At 44.7% G+C, this 25,672-nt stretch overlaps 1 protein-coding gene across 1 annotated transcript in view; it reads left to right on the forward strand.

The window, feature by feature from the left end:
• The window catches only part of LOC138492335 (sodium-dependent serotonin transporter-like), an 821,649-nt gene that overhangs the window by 397,818 nt on the left and 398,159 nt on the right, over positions 1-25,672 (forward strand). The window contains exon 6 of the mRNA XM_069619389.1: positions 11,902-12,005. Within this exon, the coding sequence (XP_069475490.1) occupies positions 11,902-12,005 (104 nt within the window). The remainder of the gene's footprint in view (positions 1-11,901; positions 12,006-25,672) is intronic.

A 25,672-nucleotide genomic window follows, 5' to 3' on the forward strand; every position in this document is an offset into this window, starting at 1 on the left:
TCCACCATCTGCCTGAAGCCTGGAAAGACTTCTGGTTTGGCTATTTCAGCGGCCTCCTCCAGCTGGGTGGAGAAGTCCCTGGTTAGAGTGCTGATTTGGACCGGAGGCTTCAGGTGGGAAAGGCAGCCCTCATGGACCTGGAAAATCACCTCATCCCTCCTGAAGTCACAAGTCACATCTTCCTTACCATAGGGGCAGGAAGTGTACACCAGGAAGTTCCCCCCATGCCGGGTAAAAATCCTGTCTGGTGTTGCGTTGTCATCACTGTCACTGTCAAAACAGTCCTTGGGGATGGGTCCTAACAGTTCATTTACAAGATCAATGGAGAAATGTCGGTCATCAACCGCCATTCCAATAATGGTGCCTGCGGCTAGAGTAATACTCTTTAAGTCGCTGTTATCCACCTCTATTAGAATGGTGTCATGTTCTATGTTGACTAATGGAGTTGGGTTTACCCCCAACCCTTGCTGTTGGAGAGAAGCATTTAGATGTATGTAAGCATCAGGGTTTTTCAACTCTTGTCCCCTTTTAACTTTCACTTCCAGGGAGAATTGTCGGGTCCTTTCTGGGATGGTGACTTCCTCTTTAACCTGAATTTCAACTGCATAAGGTAGCAATTGAGCTGACCTAAATGCTTTTTCTGGATCATCAAAGCCCATGGGATTATCCGCTAATCGGGACCAAGCTTTGAAGTTTATTAGGTCCAAACTAATGGCAAAGCGATTGAGAATGTCACTGCCTAAGTAAAAGGCGGCAGGGACGTCTCGCACGACCCAACAATTATGGACTATGCTCTTGTTGCCAATGGAGATTTTGAGCATACACCTGCTTGGCAGGAGATGTTTGGAATTAGGTGCTTCCAGGTCCATCTCCCATTTGTCTATCAGTTTGAAGGTGGGAATGGCTGGATCTTTTGGGAGTTGGCGGAACATGGCTTCGCTGATGAAGCTCTTACCGTTGTTCACACACACTCGAGCGAGAACAGAGTCCTTCCCATCATTTAACTGAACAGGGATGAACAACTGCTCTCCAATTTGCTGAATATCAGCCAGGCTCTGAGCTGATTTCACATCTTTCTGGACTATAGGAGTGGGAGTTTCAGATTGTGGATTGGTATAGAATTTCAGAGTGTTTCCTTCCAGCGTGGAGTACCACTTTAGACTGGAAGGAAGGTTGATTTTCAGAAATAGAGAGGACCCCCCATCGCCAGTCTGTTGTCCTACTGCTATTACTGTCACGTCTGGAATTTGGCTATTCTGGAAGTGAAATTCTACTTGGTCAGATTTTTGTTCAACCATGTGGCATGTGCCGTTTAAACTAACATGGTTGGCACTCTGTTTTAATTTTATTGGTCGGCTAGTCTGGGTCCAGAGGACCTTGTTTACGCAATCTATTAGGGGTGACAACCTTCTCAGGAGGTCATTCCCTAGTAAACAAGGGGTGCCCTCTGGGGTCACAACTATGACCGGGTGTTTCAACTTGTGTCGCCCGATCTTAATGTCCAAGTCTGCCGTCCCCTCGACGGGAATTTCCTTCCCGTCAAAGTTCTGCAGTTGTCCAGGAAGAGAGGTGAGAGGAATTTGGTAATTCTCTCCCCTTCCTGCATTCAGTTCGTCAAAGGCCCTTCTGGACAGAAGGGTAGCTTGAGATCCAGTGTCCACCAGTGCTGAGATTGTACCCTGCCCCTGTACTTGTACCGGGGCATAATATCTTCCCTCCTTCTCCTCAAGGGGGCACAGATAATGTACATTTTTGGACAACTGGTGGGCTAATTTTCTGGTTTTGGACATCGCTAGCGAGGAGATTTGGGCAGAATTCTGTGGAGAGTCTTGGGAATCTGAAAGAAAAAATTTGCAACTGGAGATCAGAGCCATTGTGGGTTCCCCTGGCTCCGTTTCTGGGCCGCCCCCCCCTTTTTGGAGGCAGTCGCCAGGATGGGTTTGAACCAGGGGATTTTCTTGCTGTTGGTTCTGGGATGAGATGGTGGGCGGCGGTAGCTCAGTCTCCACATCTCCCCAGTCTGGATTTGCATCCCTAGGGACCCATTTTTCTTTGGGAGGAGTTCCCCCCTCTCTGAAGGAGAAGATCCTTTTCCCAGGATCCTCTGAGGATCCCTCTCCCTCAAATTGGAAGATCTGTACCTCCTCCTCAAACTGAGTCTGTTTGGGTCTTTTGTTTCTCCTACCCCCCCTCTGCTCCTTAGGAGGCAGACTTTCCGGGGCAAGAGATTTTGTTTCCGGTTCCTGGGTTTCCAGGGGCTGTTTACAAGTGAGGAAGGAAGCTTCCTCCAAGGCTTTACACCCCCCTTCCCTTTGTGCCTCCTCCCTGGGAACCGGTGATTTATCGGGGTGCTGCCCCCGTCATTGTTCTGGAGCACCAGGTCCAGAGTTGGGTGCGTTCTGCGCCGGCATGCTGATCTGAGGGTTCTGCTGTGCCCTCAGTATATGACCCATATCCCGCGCCATGTTTTGAACCTGGCGCTCTAACTGGGAAACCCGCTCAGGCTGATACGGGGCCCTGTTTTCTCCCCTGGGCTGATCCCGGGAAGGGTAGCTGTCCCTCCTCTGGTAGTACCCCTGGTTGGGAAGATTTTGGTACCCCTCCACCCTTGGCCTCCCCTCTCCCGGATTCAGTGGTCTGGGCTCAGGGAATTGAGGAAAGAAGGATGGATGATTTTGGGGTTGGAAGTCGGGTGGATATCTGGGGAAAAAGTTCTGCCCAGGGTTTGGTAAATTTCTGCCCTCCTGTGGGAAGTTTGGAGGGAAGTTCCCTGGGTTAGGTGCTTGGCTGGATCCCCCCCCTTGGGCTGGAGGAGTCCACACATAACCCAGGATGGGTCTGTTACCTTTGTAGCGAGGACTTACGTAGTCAGGAGAGCGAGGGACCCCATTTGTGGGGCTGCCTCCCTTGCTCCCTGTCTGCGACTGGCCCGAGGGCCTTCTGGGCCTAGCATTATTAGGTGCAGGTAGGTTTTTAGGCCCCCCCATCTCCAAATCCAAAACGGGGGTGACCTTTACCTCTGCCACCTTGGCAGCAGCAGGGGTGCTGTTGGCTTTGGGGTTTTTCTGGGCATTGCTTTTATTTTCTATGGGCTTCTGCACCTCATAGATGCGGGTAGCCTGTTCAATGACCCAGTCTAAAGATCTTTTCTCATGAAAATCCCTCACGAGCTGGGTCATGATATATTTGGGCAAGGCATGGAAAAACGTGTTGATAAATTCACGGCTATCCGTGCGCACCCTTCTTGTGGTCTGTGCAAAAGCCCGCTTTAACTCCTGCACAAATTCTTGTGGGGCCTGATCCTCCCCACATTGCAAATTGTAGGCTGCCTTGCGAGCCTCTTGAGGATTTCTGTGAACAGAAAAATGTTTCAGGATGGCCGCCTTATAGGTGGACCATCTTAAATGATTTTGGTCCTCCAGCCCCGCAAAGAAACTGGAGTATTCCGGGGAGAAGGTCCACTTTACATATTGAATGCAGCTTTGGCTGTCCTTCAATTGGAAAGTCTCCATCATTTGTTCAAATAACTCTAAGTGCTCCCAAACAGAATACTTAGCGTTCTTATGGTAAGGCGTGATGACGCTCCTGATCGCCTTAATCTGCTTTAAGGGGTCTTTGAGCAAGGCCCTTTTTGCCTTATTGGCCTTTTTGGTTCGGGTAACCCTTGTCCATTCTTCCTCGGACTCAGAGGCACTGCTCCCAGAGGTTCCCGTCTGTTCTTCCAGGTTTTCCCGGATTCTGCGAGCCTGGGAATGGCTGGCAGAATGTGGGGACCTGGTCTCCTGTGTCCTGCGCAGTTCAGAGGAGTCTTCAGATTCCTCCTTGCTGCCAGGATTTGATGGGTACCCCCTCCACTGACCTAACTGGGCAGAGGTTTTCAGGATGCCCTTAATGGGCCTACTCTCCTGGGGTTCCCCATTGAACTGTACTGTACTTGGGTGCCCATACCCGGATGCCCACCCCTCCATTCCTGGATGGTACTGGCCTATGAGCCCCATGCTTCTGGCTGGATAGTAATCTGCCATCCCTGTGGCCCTGTGCTCATGTGCGCCAGGGGACATGGGGGTGGCAGAGTCCAGGGACTGAGAGGTATGAGGGCCTCTGGTACTAGGGCTCCTGAGGTTATGCTCCGGAGTTTCCATTTCCCAGCGAACCTCATCTCTATCCGCCCCTGCTCCCTGTTGCAATGCAAGAGCCTGCATTTGTGCTTTCAGTTCCTCTGTTAAGGCCTTACTCGACTCTATCAGTTTCTCCTGCATCGCTACCTGTTGCTGGAGCCTATCATTGTGTTGACAGAGGGCCTCATTTTCCCTCTGTGCTTCCTGGTTGGTCCTGGAGAACTGGGCCAGTCTTTGCTGCAGGAGGGTTACCTCCTGAGCTGTGTCCCTATTGGCCTGCTCCTTTCTTGCTAGCGCATCCTCCACCCTTCTGGTGTGCTCTACCAAGTTCTGGTTTTCTTTTTGGAGGTCACCCAGCCCCTGGTGGGCCAGGTGATTTTCTTCCATTTTCCTTTTTAAATGGCAGACTTCCTGGCCTAAGGCGTCTCTTTCCTGACTAAGAGCCTGCATTTGTGCCGCCAGGTCGTCCCTTTGCCGTTGAAGGGCACCAGCTTTTTGGCGCTCCTCATCAAACTCTGCCTGGGTATCCAGGTCTTTCAAGATCAGCTTGTTGCTCTCTACCTTCACTCTATCTAGATGACTTTGCAGGGTGGCTACCTGCTCCGTGCATGCCCTGTTAAAGTCTAATTGTTGCTCCAGCTTTTTCTGGCTCTGCAGTAAGGAGTCCAAACTGTCTTGGTGCTCCTTCTGTAGGGCCAGAAATCTGGTATCCTGTTCTGACTTTTCCTTTTGCAGCACATCCATATCCTCCTTTATTTTAGTGATGTACCGTCTGCTGTCATTTTCTGACTCCTGGCTCCTCTGCAGCCTCTGCTCAGAAGAGTCCAGATCAGATTGGGCCTTCTGTAATGCCATCTGTTGCCTATTTGCCAGATTTTGGCTTTCCGCACATCTATCCTGCATGTCTCCAACGTATAGGTACAGGTATGCTGCTATCCTGGCAATCTTATTGTGTTCCTCTTTGGCTTTAGGAGCCATATATAGTTCACTCAGGGCCACATGTAAGGGACCCTGATCTCTATATATATCTGACCCTGTTTCAGTGACCTGTTGTGTGATGGCCTGCAACCACACATCCTGGCCCTGTTCGGTCCATTCACCTCTCACAAATAGCTTATGCAAGAGGTGCTCTCTGGCTATTTTCATGTTTACTAAGGTCGTCATTCTAGAGATTGGTCTCTGTCCTGACTTACAGAAGTTTGTATTTTATTTTTGCAGAACAGAACTTTTCTTGGAGTGTCCCTTTTGAGGAATGCTTCACAGCGTAATGCAGCGTGGTGATCCGACTGGATGTATGTATCCCGTCAGTTAGCACACTGTATTAATCTGCACAAATGGTAAATCTAACCCAACGTCTCGGCTCGAGCCCCCACTTTGTAAGAGGATTCAATTCAGCACTACAGCCAAGTTAACGCCTAGTCTAGAATACTGAATGAAAACCCTTATTGATATCTCTTTAGGTCCAGTTCATGCGTCCTGGATGACTACCCTTGTATAACACCCCTCTCTTGGAATCCCCCTGACCCCACTGAGCCAAGAAGTAATTCTGCTTTGCAAGTTTAAAAGGTTTATTTGATAAATTAAAATATATATCACACTTTTTAATAAATTAATAATTGAATATCACACTTAATCTGATATGGTAAATATTAACAATGGAGAATCTGGCACTAGCACACTTCTTTATAATTACTAAGGAGTTGAGATGAAATGGATAAGGTAGCACACTGGTAATTAGGAACAAAAGTATAACGTGGTAGAGGATGCTTTATGTAAGCTCAGGTGGATGCAATATTCAATGAATGCAGTACAGAAAATACGCAATATGATTTCAACCAAACAATGTAATCACTTTTCTCTGGCTATTCACTCCCCCCCTCTTTATGCAATGCAAGGAAATGGGAGGAAGCACACAGTTCTCAGAAATGCAATCAATGTAATCAGTTCAATCCCAGCAAGCTTACAGAAAACAGATAGGAGTTTTGAAAACACAGGCAAATGCTTTGATAGGTGCTAGCAATGAATGAGAAATATGCTGGAAACGCTCCTAATTCCCTTTTAGAGGTTCAGGATGAGTGGTATCTAGTTAATATTAGTCCAGGCTCGCACTAGCAATGATGCAGGGATAGTTAGCAGGTTAAACGAATTTCTGGCCAATGGAAAGCAAACAGCAGCAGTTTTTACATGTGAAGAAATTGCAAATCGCGGTAAAATTCGCGGATGCGCCGAGCGCTATTACAAAGGAACCGCAAGGACTATCTCTACCGTTTTGGGGTCCTAGAAAAGCCTGGGATCTCAGCTTCCAAATGAAAGTTATTGCAAGTCTCTAGCCCAAACGGTTGCGGAGATATGAGTAATTTAGTAAAGGTCGTTTTTGGTTTTGTAAATTTTAAACGCACACTTTTTCAAAATGACAAGTGACAAATTTTTGCAGCTAGAATGACAGGTGACAGCTAGGAGGCAGTTCTACTTAGGCTAAATAGATTGAATTAGATGAATTTAAACTAAGAGATGTGTTCTGAGTTTTGCTAAGTACTCACAAGAGATTTTGAACAGGAAAGCGACTTGGTCACGGACTTCAGTCTGGTCAGGTCTTTCCGGGTTCTGCTCACAGCGCCTGGCCTCTGGAACTGCTCACAGGGGTCTGGTCTCTGCTAGGCACCGGTTCTTTGGGTCTCTCTGCTCTGGATAGATTGAAGTCTCTAGTTTGGCTTTCTGGAGTTTGATGGAGGTAAGTATGGATTTTTCCGGCAGAGCTTTCAGCGGCAGATGAAAAATGAATCTCTCTATGTGTCCTGACTCTCTGCTTTTATCTGTTTCTTGAGAATGGGTGTGTGTGTTGCATCACTAGACTTGCCCCTCTCAATCGTCATTGGTCAGCTTTCATTCGTCCCCTTGATTGGGGGAATGAAATGAAGTGTCATCATGATGAGGTCTGTTTATGATACAGAGAACCCACCCCTGTCAACTTTACACACAATCTATATCTGACCTAAAAACATATTTGCACAGGTACACATTTGTTTAAAATTACATATACATGGTGTGGCTGAATTTAGCCATGTCTATGTCCAAATCTGCTCATTCTCGGAGCTTGCATTCAAAGAGTGTACATAATTGACTTTTTAACTGCTTTTCCAATTTCCGACATGGACCCAACTTTACATACATGTGTGCAGGGGGTAGGGACATTAGCTGATGAAGTTTCAGATTTTTAACATGCACACATTTAGAGTAATATCCACTTTTCCGCTAAAACCCCCCTGAACATACCACCGGTTCCTACCACGTCTTAAACTGTGGGCAGAAAAATCACAAGAATTATGGTATCATTTATAAAATTTTCACATGTCCGCTCTATGAGTTATTCATCTTTTTAAAGTTATGTTCTGGCTCCAAAGGGGTGTGGTTTACCCTCAGCACAAGGTTGAATTTCTGGTTCTTTCCAGTTCTGCCAAGCCAGCTTGCTCTCACAGGCAGTGCTCCTCCCAGCTTCTCCAGGAGGAAGCCACTTTTTACGACGTCTGTAATAAAAAACCTTTGCCTGAGTGGAGAGGGCTTTGTTCACTCTCTGGCAGAGCACAGGAAATTCAATTATCAGATAGATGGCATATCCTTAGCCTGGGCAGCAAAAGGAAGGTTGGCCTGGGAACACAGTGGTGACTCAAGTTTCACTGCTGATGGGTAGTTGCTAGGCAAAATCAAGTTCCTTAAGCCAGACCTTCAGCTAACTTTTTGTTGCTTTTAAAATAACTTGTAATTTTACACATGCAGCTAGAATGCTGATTCTAAGTGCAAAACTATGACATTTCAACAGTTACAAAGGCATGTGACACCAAACATAGGTCACTCATTTAATTTAACATTTTCGATTTTGGTGGTTTTAAATCCAGTTGCAGTTAGGTTTAAGCTGCTGACTCCATAGCATTTTTGTTATAAGCATTGTTTTTGGGCTCTTCATTTCCCAGATTTTGTAGGCACACAAAACTCCATTCTGCCAAATGTCTGCTGGTGTTCAGTGAATATTTTGCACATGTTGCAAGGTTTGAAATAGGCATTTTGCTTGCCTTCAGAAACACACACAGAGTGGTTTTAAAACGCCGGCTTTTGGATAGTGGTGAGTACTGGTACTGCACTCATTTTTGGGATTTAAGAAATTAATTCCCCACACTTCTAGGTTGCATTTGGCAATCAGCATTGCCATTCCCAATGGTTTCAGACTACTGTGCGGGTAGTCCAATGGTGGTTTTAAAGCGCTTTGAAGCTAACCGGCGCTACTGTTTTTCCTTTGGCAACCCATTTCCCTCATGGCAACCCGGCCTTTCATTCTCGCACTGGTGGGTGGCAAGTGAGGCAACCATTTTGGTGGGCGCACAAACTGCGCAGCTTTCCTGGATTTCAGCGCACATGTGGGTTTTCCGCCATCTTGAATTTCCTAAGCCCACAGCACCAAATGTTGTAGCAGGATAGCTTAAACGTGGGTCAGGACACCCAACAGTGTGTTGGGCTGTACAGGGGGGAGGGGGGAGGGGGTGTGTTGGGGTGTGCAGGGGGGAGGGGGGAGGGGGGAGGGGGTGTGTTGGGGTGTGCAGGGGGGAGGGGGGAGGGGGTGTGTTGGGGTGTGCAGGGGGGAGGGGGGAGGGGGTGTGTCACGACGTTTCATAGTTTAAATACACTTTTTTCTTTCCCAAAATGAAATGTGTGGACATTTTCATTGCGTATGTGTGCTTTATTGGTGTACAGTCCACAGTGTGCATGTCCCAGAGACACACAGTGCCCAAGTGCAGTCTCCATGTGATTCACACCAGCCGTGTGTGCTAGAAGCAGTGGTCGATGATACTTTGGCGCATTGCACGCCCCTCCTTTGCGTCGCCTCCTCCATGGGGTGCCGCCCCATCTGCACCCTCCTCATCTTCATCGTCAGGTGGTTGCAGTTCTGCGTCAGGGGGCAGGGGCACATTCCGTCTGACGCACATATTGTGTAGCATGACACATGCCATGATGATCTTTGCCACCTACTCATGGTGGTACAGGAGTGCCCCACCAGACCTGCTGAGGCTTCGGAACCGTGCCTTCAATAGGCCGAATGTCTGCTCTATGACCACACGAGTACGTGTATGTGCACGGTTGAAGTCCTCCTCGTGCTGGTTCTGCGGGTTCCGGACTGGTGTAAGGAGCCACCTCTTCAGGGGATAGCCTGCATCACCTGTATGTAGGCGAGAATGTATGTGTCAGTCATGCCGTCTGATCAAGAACATGATGTGCCACCATGGCTTGCATCCAACTGTTACTTCGGCTCACTTCTACATGCACTAATTGATTCACACAATGCAACCAGTATATGCTCATGGCTCCCATGGCCTGTTTTGCATGCCATCACCCAATGTATGCAGAGGGGTTGAGTGCATTGTGAGTGCCCATCCTCTGTCTCCATTCTCTGTGTTACTCACAGCCAGGTGGAGTATGCATCACCCCCCCCCCTTTCAGCCAGGTGGAGTATGCATCATTCCCCCCCCCCTATCAGCCAGGTGGATTATGCATCACCCCCCCCTATCAGCCAGGTGGAGTATGCATCATCCCCCCCCTTTCAGCCAGGTGGAGTATGCATCATTCCCCCCCCTATCAGCCAGGTGGAGTATGCATCACCCCCCCCTTTCAGCCAGGTGGAGTATGCATCGGTACGTCATTCACCTGCCCACTTCCATGACATTGGACTCACCGAGTAGCCAGGATCTTGGGCCTGCATGTCGCTCCATGTAGCGTGGTATTGTGGAGTTCCTCAGGACCATAGAATCATGGGTTGATCCGGGGAATCGGGCACAACAATGTGTGATGATCTTGTTGGAGTCACAGACCATTTGCACATTGATTGAGTGGAACTGTTTCCGGTTGCGGTACGGTACCTCCATGGCACGTGGAACCACCAATTCCACATGGGTGCAGTCGATGGCACCAATGCAACCGGGTATGCCGGCTAGTGCATGGAAACCAACTTTGGTGTTTGCAATGTCCTGGGCAGTCCGTGGTAATGAGATGTGGTCGTCTGTGTGCTTGAGGAGGGCATCGAGCACTTGGATGAGTGTTCATGAGAATAATGGTTGTGAAATGCCATGCAAGTGCCCCACTGTGTGCTGGTAGATGCCTGTGGCCAGGAAGTGGAGTACAGACACTACCTTCAGTAGGGGGGGGATGGCGGTTGGAGTTTCTATCATGCTGACGATGTCGTTGTGTATCATGTCTACGATGGCGGTGATGGTGTCCCGGTCCAAACGGTACAGGGTGTGGATCTGCTCAGCAGTGAGGTTGAATGGATTGGCTCTGATGCGTGGGATTGGGGCCTGCCTGCGTGGTGGCACTGGCTGTGCTGGTGGGGCTTGCTGGGCCTGCCTTGCCCTCCTTCTCCTCCTGCGTCTCCTCTGTGCTGCCTGTTGTTCTTGTTGCTGTTGTAGCACATGCATTGCTATCAGGTCCTCCAGCCCCAACATTGCTAGTCGTATTGGTATCATTGTGGAGTGTGACTGGGTGTGGGAAGGGGTGGGGTGTGCTCTTTTTGTACTTCCTGATTCTGTATTGCCTTCACCTGTGCTGTTTCTGTGCACCTGTGGCAGCTGCATTCACTTTATATGGCCCTTTACGGTTGGTTCCCGATGACGTAATTAGCACCATGGCGGTAAGGTACTTAACGGGCTGGGTGATGGCGTTAGGTACATGTCCGCTTGGGTCGGCATTTGCGTACCTTTCCGCCATGGCGCTAAGTACGGTGTGGCCGGTCGCGTGCGCGCACCCTTAGCGCAGTTAGCGGTAGCGTTAACTACGATGCCGCTAATGGCATCGTAGTTAACGGTCACGAGTCATGATCGGACCTGGCGGAAAACGATGGCGGTAACCATTTACCGCCATCGTTTTTCACTTAGCGCCAGGGTCGTAATGAGGCCCACTGACATTTGTATACATACTCTGATTGTATTTATTGATGTGTTGTCTTTATTTGCTTGCCTGAGGGACAAATTTCTAAAATAAACATACATTTCCAATTGCATAGTCATATCCCAGGGGAACAGAGTGCTGACAGTCAGCCTCGCTACTTTGTCTACCACTGACATGCATGCACATTAGTCTGGTATTGAGTCAAGAATGTCAGCCACTGGTTACTTCCCTTCTCTTCTGTAGACTGCAAACCATCTCTACTTCTCGGATCTGATGCATTCAGATTTCGGTGGAGCTGAATACAAAAACATTCTTTATCCATAGCCCAATAAGTTATCTTTTCAATTGAACTTCAGCTACATACATACCCATTTTCAGCCCAGATTTGGTAGACCCACAGCCGTCAGAAATAAATAGACAGTACCTGTACTCTATATATTACTTGACCATCTAGTACATCGTGAAAAGAGGAGACCATTTTGAAAGGTGATTTATGGTTTCAGGTCGAAATAAAGAAACGGGAGATCTAAACAGAAGATATCTTAAGACAAAGGATGTGAATAAAAATATATTTTTTAAAAGATCCTTCTAAAACAACCTTTCTGTATGAAACCCCAGTGTCTTTTCTTGTAAGGATGCCCTCATTGTGGGAGTGACCTGTGACGACTAATCTTCTGCACCTCGCAATAACCATGCATTTTCGTTAAAGCTGCAATCGCCTGTCATTTAGTTTTTTTGTAGTTTCTTTTGTCCTTTCGTTGTTTGTTACCTTTCACATGTAGCATCAACTCTCGGTCAAAAGAATGATGCCCATATGCAGTTCTGACTGTAAGTCTCTCACTGGCTCTTTTCCCAGGTTTGGGTTGATGCCGCAGCACAGATCTTTTTTTCGCTGGGTCCTGGATTTGGAGTTCTCCTAGCACTGGCCAGTTACAATTCCTTCCATAACAACTGCTACAGGTAAGACATGATTTGAGAAGTTGGAACACTCACTATAACTATTAAAATATATAAATGAATGATCATATGCTCCTGAGCCTGTTTGCTAAAAAGAAACTTCCCAGTACAGGTGTTTACATTAGTGAAAATATGACTTACAACTATTGTCACTGCTGAAAATAACATATACAAATATATAGCAATGCACAAGCATTCAAAATGGTTTCTTCTTTATATGTAGTGTTACATTGCCCAGTGTTATGCACAAACAGGAATAACCAGCAATGTGTGGTTACTGGGTGTGTTAGAAATATACGTAAATGGAAAATGACAACTATGGCGGTGAAAGAAGGTACCTGTTACTTAAACATAATAACACAAACCCTGGTTTCATGAATGTGTACAGTCAAGAAATATATTTAGTAAAACAACCTTGGTCACAGGGATGTTATGGTTGCCAAACAAGACAATAAAACTCCACAAATGCACCAGTTAGGTGATCCCTCGCAGTCTTAGGTCCAAAGTTCTGGAACAACGTCCCCACCAACCTGACAACTGAATACACCCTCAACATGCTCAAAAGGAATGTGAAAATCTGGCTCAGGAACAAAAGGTCTAACTCAGATATGCCCGCGTACAATAACCAAATAACCTTCAATCTCCAAAGTGACTCCTATACTCGACTCTTCCGCACTTACACCTTATGACAAGTACTTCTGCTCCACGGCCACATGTTTAGTCATTAACTGATAACCTTTGCCTGTCTGGGCTGTGCGAAAGGTTATACCACTTGTTCCTATGTTCACTGGTTTTATTTTTGTTATGAAATTAATAATTTGCAATCATCAGAATGTCTATAACTAATTGTACCTTAGCAACTATTTAAGCAAACTGTCGGCTTAGAACTCTGATATCAACTGCAACTAAACAGACTACTTGCGGGTGTAATCTCAACCCATGTTTCCTATTCTTTGTATATATGTCACACCTTTCTATTTTATGCAATGTCCTGTTTTGTTTTTCCTAGGCTCTTTGAAGTGGCCCCCTGGGAGTTTGAACATTATAGAAATAAAGTAGCCATAACTCAGGCTCCCCAGCAGGCTAATCTCCAGCTTCTGCTCTCCTGCCAGCCTTTGGGCTCAGGCTCACAAAAGGCTCTCTAATCTAGCCCTAATCCTCTCTCTAAGCCTAGCATGTTCTACTGCGTGTCTCACTTAGCTTAGACACCTCGTGTTTGTTATTTTGTCTGCAATATGTTCTACATGGCTTGACAAATGCAGGTTCCATTCTCTAGATATTGTCCTCCCCTTCTCCTTCTGCAACAAAACCAGCACCCTGGAGCATTGTCTAGAGGATTTTGCCTCATATTATAGTTAGGCTCTAGAAGTAATTGTCCCAATGAATTATTTGGTTGGTAGGTCCACTTCCCCATTAGTGCCCTTGTAGGGGATAAGTGTTCTCCTAATGATTTCATCTCCGCCCCAGCTGACAGCACTTATTTTCACTTAATCTCATGTATTCAGCCCATGTAACTAACCCATAGTCTGAGGTCCTAAAATATATTTTTGCCATATTGGGATCTAGCAAAGTGGCATGGCTCCCAGCCAATCCAGCTTTTTTAGCGTCCTCCTTTGCAAATATGTTTTTTCCTACTGTCAGAGTCTTCACGCTGAGCTCAGATGCTTAATCTGCATGTTTCCCTTCAGTGCAATTGGATTTTGATTTAGCTACGTTTTTCCTTCTATGCCAGGACTTGTGCACCTGGTATGCGCTATTTACCAAGTCCCACTCTACAGTTGCAACCGAGAATGGAGCCTAGGGCATGCAGTAAATCATCCAATGTGTTACCTACAGGTTAAACCTTTTCAGGACTAATTTTCTAAGGGTCTTTAGGGGTTTCTTCCGCCAGGAAGTGCTACTGACAGCTGAAGATAATGATGAGCCATCTCACCTCTTATGCGACACATTTTGTCATTTATGACATAAAGTTTTATCTAGCCCTAGGTGGCTGCTGCACCCTTGCTGGGGTGCCCAAGCCGCTCTGAGAGACCCACCATGTCGTACCACCTTCAACGGCCCCATCACTTAGCTAGTGGTTTTCCATGGTGTCTAGAGTGCCATAGTCTTCCTCAATGGACGATGCAAAGATCGATTTGTTACAGTAAATACCTATGTGTATTCACTAGTTGAAGGGACGTATTGCTTAATCTATTATACAAAATTAGAAATTAAGTGATAAAATGTAAGTTGAAATGACATAATAGTTGCAACTGTGAGGGGTCTGAAATGAGAGATGGACAAACCGTTGTAATTCTTTCAACATTTGTCATGTTTATTAACATAAAAAGGGGGTGGGAAAAAACCCTATCAATCCCTATCGTAACAAAAATGTTCCTGCCTGTTAAACGAAAGCTAAAGAAAATTAACTTTGTGTCCAAATACATCTGACCCTCACACTAACATATACAACCAAAATGTGTACAGTAAATGTATCTGTTTACGGTTCAACAAACATGTGTAAAAGTTGAAAAGTATAACTTCAACAAAGCAATCCTTGTGTCCAGGGTTTGACTCCCTTTGCCTGAATTAATTCAGGAAGACCATTGAAAGAGTTCTGTTCCAACAATATTCTATTCAGGTCAATGACAAATGTCTCTTTCATCCAACACGTTCCTTAAATTGGCAAGGTAAATGTCTCTTCCATAGAAGACTTGTTCAAAACCAAAGCAACGGTTTCTTTCATAAAACATTCTTCTCAAGATGTCAAAATGATTACTTGGTAGGGTGTAAAAACAGTCTTTTCCATAGAATACTTTTCATAGAATATTTTTCTCAAGATGTTAATATAAGTGTTTATTTTATAGAATACTTTTGTCAGAATGGCAAAACAAATGTTTTTGTACAATAGTTTGTCATGATGATAAAGCAAATGTTTTCTTTCCACAACACTGTTTGGAATGACAATGTTTTCTCCTTTACACAACTCTTCCTGCCCTGGTTTACTCGCCTGCCAGGAATGGTTTCTACTTCACACAACTGTTACTTTCCTGGTGCACACAGCCTGCTAGGAATGGTTTCTACTTTGCACAGCTTTTAATGTCTCTCTGCTTGTGGCAATGTTTGTTTCCAGGTTTCTCCACACTAGCATCCCATATGAAGAGAACTGTACAATATTTGCTTGGTTCTTTGCTTATGGCAATGTGGGTTCCAGGTTTCCACAAACTGACATCTCATGTTAGGAGAATTGCACCCTGTTTGCCCTTCTTTTCTACTTGATCAGTATTCAAAAGGCCTCACCAAGTGTCCTTCGACTTTATAGCATGTCCGGGGGCCCCCAACTCCTTTTGGTTGATGCACCGGTTTAATGTGTATCAATAACAAAGAACCGCTGTCAGGCCAGTTTCCCCAGCTACACAGAGTCTCTCTTGGTTCCTGTGTCGGTCTGTTGCGCCTCCGCCAATGGACCCTTTGCCGTCTCGCAAGACCATGGGCCTCATCACGAGTTGGGCTGTAGCCCTTAAATGCGGTGGTAACGGTATTACCGCTGCACTTAAGGGCTGGCCCTATCACGAGTTGGGCGCTAAATTGGCTATTTTACCTCCAGTGTTTTTCTGGAGGTTAAAATCACTGTTTTTGGCGGTATTACAGCCGGCTGTATTAGCCCGCAGTATTTGCACCGAAAATTCCCCATTGGATCCAATGGACCCAATCAGGAATGGGGATTTACCGTTAAGGCCCAACCCGTGATCCGGTGGTAATACCACCGGACCAGTCAGTGCTAGGGCTATTAGAGTCAGAGGTATTACAGCCAGGAATACAGCCCAACTCGTGATGAGTCCCCAGGTCTCGTCCAGTCCTGCAGCAGCTGACTTTCACCTCTGGTATGCGTTGCCTCCAGGCAGGTGCCTGTGAGCACCCTCCTCCTTCAGCACGGTTCACTGTGTGACTCTGCCTCAGAGTTCGTCTCCCGCTTCGCGTCCTCTATGGCTTTCCACTCCTTCTTCTTCATTCGAACTGCAACCACTTCTTCCTCTCCTTCAACTCAGTGCATGGCAAGATGCACAATTTTTAAATCTGCGCACAGCTGATGATCCTTAAAATAACGAATCTACTTCGTTTTCTTAAGGTTGTTCCTATTCCACATTGACTCTTCTCTCCTCTTCCTCTTCCGAGTACCATAGGTGTTATGGGAATTGAGTAAAAATTGTTATTAAACTTCCAAGACTATATTGTTTCAAATACTTGTTGGATGGAAGTTTGTCAGAAACAAAGATGTTATGTGAATATTAGTATTTACACTACCTGGCTCCACTTTACAATACCCCATCAGCATTTCAGGGAGATTGGAAGAATCATGTGTTAATGGAGTTACTACTTCGGCCCAATATGGTTCTCCTCCCATTTGCTTCTGCCTCATAATGCCAGCCCCAGGCTGAAGATCATGTAGCGGCCTCCTTGCCCTGGCCATATTAGAGGAGGCCAATACCAGGGTTTCAGTGAGATTTCACAGGATTCATCACATACCCTTCCCCCAATGTCGCTGGTTTTCACAGCCTCTATTGGGAACCGACAAAGGAAATCTATATTACCCTGTTCTTTTCCTTTCTGGTGTTCTACTGAAAAACAAGAATCCGGAACATGACTCTTGCATTAGTGTCCTTGCGAAGGCTTAGCCATTTAAGGGGGGCATGGTCCGTGACAAGCCGAAACTTACTACCAGTTAGTATTTTAAGTAGGTCACAGCCCATTTAATAGCTAGGGCTTCAAGCTCAAGAGTTGTATAATTCTTCTTCTCGAGGAAATAACTTCCTGCTTATATAGAGGATAGGATGTTCTATACCATCATGATACTGTGAAAGAACCGCCCCTAGACCATTATGTGAGGAATCAGCCAGTAGGATAAACTCCCTATTGAAGTCTGCCACTTTCAATACAGGTTCACTACACAAGATGTTTCAATTTAGCAAAACATACTTAATCTTCTGGGAGCCACTTAATCTTCTGGGGTCCTGCATTCCTAAATGTGTCTGTTAGACGAGATGTTATAGATGAAAAATTAGGAATGAATCATCTATAATATCCAACTAGCCCCAGAAAGGCCCTTAATTCTTTCTTAGTTTTAGTAGCTGGGGTTTCTTCAACTGCTTTAACCTTTTCAGTTTGGGGTTGGACCAATCCATTTCCTTCAAAGTAGCCAAGATATTTCTCTCCAGATCTAGCTAGATGGCATTTCTTTGGATTTGCAATAAATCGTACTTTCCTTAGAACTCAGGTAACCAAATATAGATGGTACATATGTTGCTTCCACAATTTACTATGTATGATATCATCAATATAAGTGCAGCAAAAAGGGACACATATAGTCAAACAACTTAATCAATCAATCTTTGAAAGGTGGCTGGAGCCCCATGCAAACCAAAAGGTAAAACCTGCAATTGAAAAACACCTATGGAAGTGGAAAAAGCAGTTTTCGGTTTGTCTGAGGGATTGACTGGAACTTGTCAATACCTTTTGATCAGATCAATCGTCGAAAGATATACCACATCTCCTAAACTTTCAATAAGATCATCAATCCTAGGCATGGGATAACTATCAAATTGGGATACTTCATTGACCCTTCTGAAATCAATACAAAATCTCCACGACTGATCTGGTTTAACGACTAACACAATAGGAGAAAACCATGGGCTTTGAGAATGTTCAATAATATCAGCCTTTAACATGCCTTCTAAATCCTCTTGAATAATTGTCTTCCTACTCTCAAGAATCTGGTACGGCTTTAGATGGACAACCTTTCCTGGAGGGGTACGTATATAATGAGACACTCCTTTTGCTCTATCTGGTTCAGCTCTAAATCCATCAGGGAATTGTTTTAAAAGATCCACCAGGTCTTGTTTTTGATTTTGTGCCAAGTCTGGAGAAATTAAATTGTTGGTGTAATTTTCCTCAGACAACAGACTAGTTAACATCACTGAGAAACCTTCGATGGCACTTTCTCTCCATTCTTTAAGAAGGTTAATATAATAGATGTGAGTTTTAATTTTTCTTTCAGGTTGTGAGACCCAATAATTAGAAGGTCCTGTGTGTTCTATAATCTCATAGGATCCGTGCCATCTAGAGAGCATTTTATTTTCAGAGGAGGGAACGAGAACCAATACCTTCTGACCCAGGGAAAATATCTTACTACTGCTTTCTTATCATGGTACTCCTTTTGCTGTTCTTGGTTATTAACCATATTAGTCTGTACTAAAACTTGGACAGCTTACATATGTTCTTTCAATCGCTGAGCAATTTGAGATCAGGGTTGGACAGCTTTTTCCCTCGCTTCCCATGTTTCTCGTAGCACATCTAAAACATATCTTGGTTCTCTCCCATATAATAATTCAAACGGGGAGAATCCAATAGAAGATTGTGGTGTTTTTCTAATGGCAAATAGGGCCCATGGTATCATAACATCCCAATTCTTTCCATCTACTTCCACTACATTTTTTAAGATGTGTTTCAAAGTCTTAGTAAATCTTTCAACCAAACCATCAGTTTGGGGATGGTAAATCGAAGTACACAGGGTCTTAATCTGAAGGATCTCTTTGACCTCTGCCATAAGTTTACTCATAAATGTAGATCCTCGATTGGTCAAAATCTCGTTTGGAAAATCAGCTCTAGAAAAGAAGGGAATTAGATACTTTAAAACAAAAATGTGTTATGAAGTATTATTTTGTAAGGGTAATGAGTTGCGTAGTCCTGTATCACCAGTATACATTTATTCCCTAACTTTGATGGTTCTAAAGGACCCACTATATCCATATCTATGCAGGAGAAAGGCACATCTATAGTGGGCAAGGGCTGCAAGGGAATGGGGGGAATTGGAGTACTTGTTTTCTGGCACAAGGCACAAGTACTGACAAAATTCTTTATATCCGCATATATTCCGGGCCAGTAAAACAGGTTTAGACTTTGCACCTGAGTATTTGCTGTTCCCAAATGTCCCCCTGTTAAGTGAGAATGAGCAATTTCTAAAACAATAGTATTATGGCTGTTAGGTACCTTGATTCATGACCTAAGAGTACCATCTGGTCCAACATCTCCCCTTTGTAATAGGACAGATTTCAGGAAAAAAAGGTCCACCTTTTTCCCTTCCTTGCTCTTCAGATAATATCCAAAGAAAGTGCTCTGTGAGCAAGGGATAATTTCTTTGGGCAAAAGCTAGATCTGGAATAACCTCAGATTCTTCTTCTACTATGGGTATAGATTTTGTTACTGGTTTCTCCTAAACACTTAGTTCCCGTCCCAGTCTTATTACTGTTCTTAATTTCTTGGGGTTTTGGAAATAGGACGTTCTCCAATATCCCTTGGCCTATTCTTTCTCCTGCTTTGACTTGGTAGGGTTTTTTCTCCATTATTTTGCATCATCACTTTTATATCTCCTCTATAATCAGGGTAAATTACTCTGGCCAATACATTTATGCCATAGCGGCAGGCCAAACCTGATTTAGAAGTGAATCAGATGTAAGTACCAGGATGGGGAAGAAGGACCAAGTATGTGGATACCAATGCTCAGTCTCCTGGTTGAAGTAATTCGCCACTACTACTATATAGGTCAAATCCTATAGATTGTTCAGTAACAATGGCAGGATTGGAGGTTCTTTAATGAGTTTCTCAAATGTAAGGGTTCCCTAGTTTGTATCAAATGAATCTGATCCCACACCATATATGAGGGGTCAGAAATGAGTGACAGACACAAAGTTGTAATTTTCTCAACATTTGTCATGTTTATTAACATAGGACATTATCACAGGAGGCTGGGAGCTGGCAGGCAAAGCCGGCTCCCCACAAAGGAGCCCCACCAAGGCCTGTGTACCCTGGCAGGCCCTGTGCATAATTGGAAGTGTCCCAGGTGCAGTCTGATGCACTCTACATAAAGCAGGCCAACTCGACCAGGCCACAAGAGTTAAGCCCTGCTGGGCCTACTATTATGACTTCATTACAAAATAGCCCTGTTAGGATGGCCACCGCCGCTCCTCTTGCAAAGCTGGAGCCTGTGTGCTCCTTTGTCCCTCATACGGCCGTAGCGGATTGGCCGCTGGTCCGGGGATATCACTGGAAAGCTTGGAGTTGGTAGGTGAAGCTAGCTCCCCACAAAGGACCCCCACCAAGGGCTGCATACCCTATGAGGCCCTGTCTGGCCATTGCCGGCACTCCTGTACTTCAGTTGTTCTCATGTCACTTGTCCGATCTTTCACTCCATTCGTCACTGTGTCTAAGCTCACCTTCGGAATCTATTGTGCCCTTGGTTATTCAGGCTACTCCCACGCCATTTACTCAAGAAGAAAATCCATCCAGAACATACCCCACCTGCACAGCAGACCGCTGTGTGCTAAGCCTTGAAACTCTTGAGGTAAGCCTTGCAAGCTTTACTAACACAGTTTTGGAGTGCTGGCTTTTTTCCAAGATGGCCGCCGCGGCCCTCCTATGTGCTACTGGGCTCCTGATGCCTTCACTCCTGCCTCTGCAGCCAGTGGACTGGTTGGGACACTGTTTGCAATATCATCACCAGGGGAGCCGGCAGGCGGCCCCTCCCTCCCAGGATGGCCCCCAGCAACACTTCTCAGGTATGTGTGCAGTTTCGCATCTTCTCATATTATGATCTCTACTTGCAAGAATCCTTTATTCTATGACCCACGCCCTGGTAAAGGTCCTGTAACCATCACTGTGACACCCTTACCTGATACCTATTGCCTCCACTGCCACGCTATCCGTTGGGTGTGTTTTCTTCTAGCTGATCAGCTTATGCACTGTGAACCTGTGTGATTGCTTCACCATATCACTGCTAGCCCGAATGCCCACTGTGTATCAGGATGCCTCCAACAGCCTCTACTCAAATGTATGCTCCATTGTAATGTTGTAACTGCTCTGGTGGTTTCCTGCCTGCACCATGGCATTCTACATACATATTCCTAGCTCATACTGTTGCATTTCCAACTTAGCCCTTTGCACCATGATTTGAGGCTGTGTCCCGTTTGCTTTCCTATTCAAATGTTGTTTTTATGCCCTTCTGAGCTCTTGATGCCCACAATGGTGCCGCTTTGCGAACGCAAGTTGAAATGTTCTTCGCGCATTTGCCAGATATGCTACGGAAACTCGTAATGTCCACTGCTAACCCTCAATACCTACCTTATTGTATTTCCAAGGGACCAGGATTCTGGGGCTACCCTAAGCGACCTGGCTGCGATTCCGCTGGCTCACAACTCTTTTTCCCTTTCTAAATGTGCCTGACATAACCTCATTTGACTCCCCACTGTATTATATCTTCTCACAATCCCCATGCACCCCTGCAACAATAATGTTATTCTAACAGCGTGTTGTAGAATGCTTACACTCTTTATTGATATTTTTGCTACTTCCCTAGCTTTGTAATGGGGTGAGACTAGACCTTACCAAATTATGTACCCACTCTACTCTTTACATTTACTTAACTATCTAACAGTATTAGCCATGAGGCCTGGAATTGCGAGACTGCGCCATCTCACTAGTTGTGTATCATGATCTGCTTGTCTCTGTTGTTCTTGAAACCTATTTTGTGTACAACCATACGTTCTGCATATGGTTACCTACATGCCTGATGTTGTACCATGAGGTGAGGCTTTCCCAGTCTGTATACACACACACCTATGTTGTTGCATTTGCTTATTTGCTTGCCTACATGCCTGATGTACCCTCTTGTTCCATGAGGCGAGGCTTTGGCAGTCTGCGCACACACACCAGTCATTCTGTAACCTATATGCCTGTTACTGCAGAAAGTTAAATGCATTATGAACTTTCTGTAACTAGCCCCTAGATGCCTAAGGGTTTTGTGCGCTCAAATAAATGTAACAAATGTTTTTTAAAAAAGGGGATGGGATAAATACCTATCTGTCCCTATCCTAACTAAAATGTTCCTGCCTATCAAACTAAAACTAAAGAAAATTGACCTTGTGTCCAAAACTATGTGACCCTCACACTAACATATACAACAAAATGTGTAAGGTAAATGTATCTGTTTCCAGTTCAACAAAAATGTACAAAAGTTCAAAGGTATAACTCCAACAAAGCAATCCTTGTGTCCAGGGTTTAACACCCTTCCCCTGAATCAATTCAGGAAGACCTTTGAAAAAGTTTGGTTCCAACAATATTATATTTAGTTCAATGAAAAAATAAATGTCTCTTCCATAGACAACTTATCCAAAACCAAAGCAATTGTTTGTTTCATAAAATATTTTTCTCAAGATGTCAAAAATTAAAAATTACTTAGGAGGATGTAACAATAGTCTTTTCCATAGAATAAGTGTTTCCTGTATAGAATACAATTGTCTGAATGGCAAAACAAATGTCTCTTGTTGTGCAATAGTTTGTCAGGATGATAAAGCAAATTTTCCCTTCCACAACACTGTTTAGAACGACAATGTTTTCTCATTTGCACAATTGTTCCTGGCCTGGTTTACTCGCCTGCCAGGAATGGTTTCTACTTCACAAAACTCTTCCTTTCCTGGCTCACTCGCCTGCCAGGAATGGTTTCTACTTTGCACAACTGTTAATGTCTCTCTGCTTGTGGCAATGTTTGTTACAGGTTTCTCTACACAATATCCCATATAAGGAGAATTGTACAATATTTGTCCAGTTTTTTGCTTATGGCAATGTGGATTCCAGGTTTCCCCAAACTGCCATCCCACGTGAGGAGATTGTACCCTCTTTGCCCTTCTCTCTCTTCTTCAAGGTCTCTTCGCTGGGGGCAATAGGGGTTCCAGGTTTCCCCAAACTGACATCTCATGTGAGGGAAATTGGACCCCTTTGGCCCTTCTTTTCTACTTGGTCGGTATTCATATTGCCTCCGCGAGTGTCCTTCAACTTAATAACATGTCCACGGGCCCCCAACTTCTTTTGGTTGACTAACCGGTTTAACTTGTATTGATAACAAAGAACCATTGTTTGGCCGGTTTCTCAAGCTCCTTGTGTCGCTCTCTTGCGCCTACGCTAATGGAACCTTTGCTGTCCTGCAAGACCATGACTCGTCCAGTCCTGCAGCAGCTAACTTTCTCCTCTGCTATGCAACACATCCAGATGCCTGTGATGCCCCTATTCCTTCAGCATAGCTCACTGCTGTGACTCTGCCTCAGAGTTTGTCTCTTGCTTCATGTCCTCTGTGGCTTTCCGCTCGTTCTCCTTCATTCAAACTGCAACCACTTCCTCCTCTCCTCCTCAGTTTCCACACTACTAGTCTGCGTCTTTAGCTTAGGGGTTGTCCTATTACACATTGACCCTTCTCTCTTCTTCCTCGTCTCAGTACCATAGGTGTTATGGGAATTGAAGTCCATATTGTTTTTAAACTTTCCAAGGCTATATTGTTTCAAGCTTGTTGGATGTAGGTTTGTCAGAAACAGAAGATGTTATGTGAATATTGGTAGTTACACTACTTGGCTCCACTTTACAATACACCATCAGTGTTTCAGGGATATTTGGAAGAATCATGTGTTAATGGAGTTACCACTTCCTCCCGATATCTGTCTCCTCCCATATGATCCTCCCTCATAATGCCACCACGAGGGTCAGGATCAAGTAGTGGCTGCCTTCCCCAGGTCATATGAGAGGGGGCCAAATTCGGGGTTTCATTGATGATTTCACGGGATTCATCACACAACGCAAAACCTAAAAACTGCAGAAAATCCATTATGTTTAGCAAAGCAAATATAGTTTGCCATCTTCTGTGCACTGCTTGCAACATCACACGTTAAGCGAATTGACATGCAAAAAATGCTCTTGTAAAAAAAATGTTTTACAGTTTATTCAGGTTGTGGTTTGAACTGGACCTGCAAACAAAACAAAAACTCGGCATATGCATTCTGCAGTGCTACTGTTCTTTTCTTAGCACTTTTTTAAGTACCCTCTGAGAAATGGGGTTACATACATGTCATCTGTGGTTGGATGTGTAATGCCATGATCAGTGCATGGTAGAGATTGAGTTATGGTTGTTCTGTTAAACATACACTGTGAGTTAGTGATTTTTAGGGTTTGAGTTGCATTGCAGCAATAACATCATGTCATATACATACGAAAAAGGTACACTACACAGCCTTTTCCAAAATCCTTAATGACAATCTATAGTTTCTTCTTAAATCTCTTAAAGTGTGTAACTCTTTCCATTATTTAATGAATGGTGGTAACCTTTTCTATGCACAGTTAATAGGTTACTGGCTACAGTATGTCCCAACATTATCTTGTTATCCCTATAAATCCCTGTGTGCATTGGTATGGATTTCCCGTGCTATGCATATTGCATAGTACTATATTGCCCTAACCTGTCCGTTATGGTAAACAGGGATCCTACATGATCCCACAGGCAGTCCTCTCCTTCTGAATGAAGAATCTGATATGTTGATTTACGTGTCCATGTGTGTTTGGAACATATCGAATCACTATATTAATAGTCATGGACAATACAAAGGATAGTCTACACAGAAACTATATACCATCAATGTATTTATCATTTACCTTATGGTTTGTTATAATCATTATATAATCACAGTAGCTGTTCTCTTTCTGGATCATTTAAGATTGCATGAGCTCTCTTGGGGATATCTGTGATTTGATTATCTCGAGGTTCTTACTGTTAACCTCACTTACGATCTCTGTGAAAGATCTGCTGTCCATGACACACGCTTGAATTAAAGGTGTGGGGAGTTCCAATAAGAAAATAATTTCTTATTTCAGGCTGAGATAATTATTAAACCTTGGAAAGACCAAATGGTGCTTAGTTATTGAACCACTGTAGGAGAACTCATAGACTGATTACACCTGGGGCAGTCGTAGTTGCATTTTTAACTAATGAATCTAGGGTGTCTGGCCTTTGCACAAGTATTTTAGGCACTGCTCCCGTCTGATCCCTAAGGAGGAACCATAGCAGACAGGCATTAATAAAGGAAACAGTTAGACACAACCAAATTCAGATGTCTTGCAATGACCCTGTGGTTTTCATTATTATAGACCTAAGTCTTCAATTTCATTTTCGGCTACATGATTCTGTTGGACACCGGATTACCTCTAGAGGATGAGGCAGTACTAACCCCTGACCGTCCCTCTCTTTTAGGTGGCTCGCCAGTGAGTCCTGGCCATGCCAGAAATTGCTGGTGGCATAAAGAGGGCAACCCCATCTGCTATGGGAACATAAGTTACACAAAGCTTCCTGCAGGACTTTTCGGCAATCTGGCCAGCTGTTAATGTTAATGTTATTCATTTCTTATAAGGCGCAACTCGCCCATAGGCTTCAGTGTACAGCAAGTAAGAGAGCTCAGTTGAGGAAATCAGAGGATAAAAGGCCAGAGGGGACACCAGGAGCTATTATGCTCTCGTCGTTTCATATAAAAAGAAATGTTTTACGAGATTTAAGAGATTTCTTAAAAGAAGAGAACTCTGGATAGGTGTGCAGGGAAACAGGGAGGGAGTTCCCGAGGCCTGGGGCAACAGAGTTAAAGATAGTGCCACTGAAACGAGCATGCTTATATCGAGGTTGCTTAAGATTATTGGAATTATTGGATCATAGTGAGCGAGATGACTGAGAGAGTTTAATCGTTTCTTTCAAATAGGATGGGGCATTATCAGTAAGGCACTTATAGGTAAGGGAGAGTACCTTATATGTAATTCAGTGTTTGATAGAAAGC

This window comes from Ambystoma mexicanum, chromosome 10 (assembly GCF_040938575.1).
Source record: "Ambystoma mexicanum isolate Mex_15411 chromosome 10, UKY_AmexF1_1, whole genome shotgun sequence".
Lineage (NCBI taxonomy): Eukaryota > Metazoa > Chordata > Amphibia > Caudata > Ambystomatidae > Ambystoma > Ambystoma mexicanum.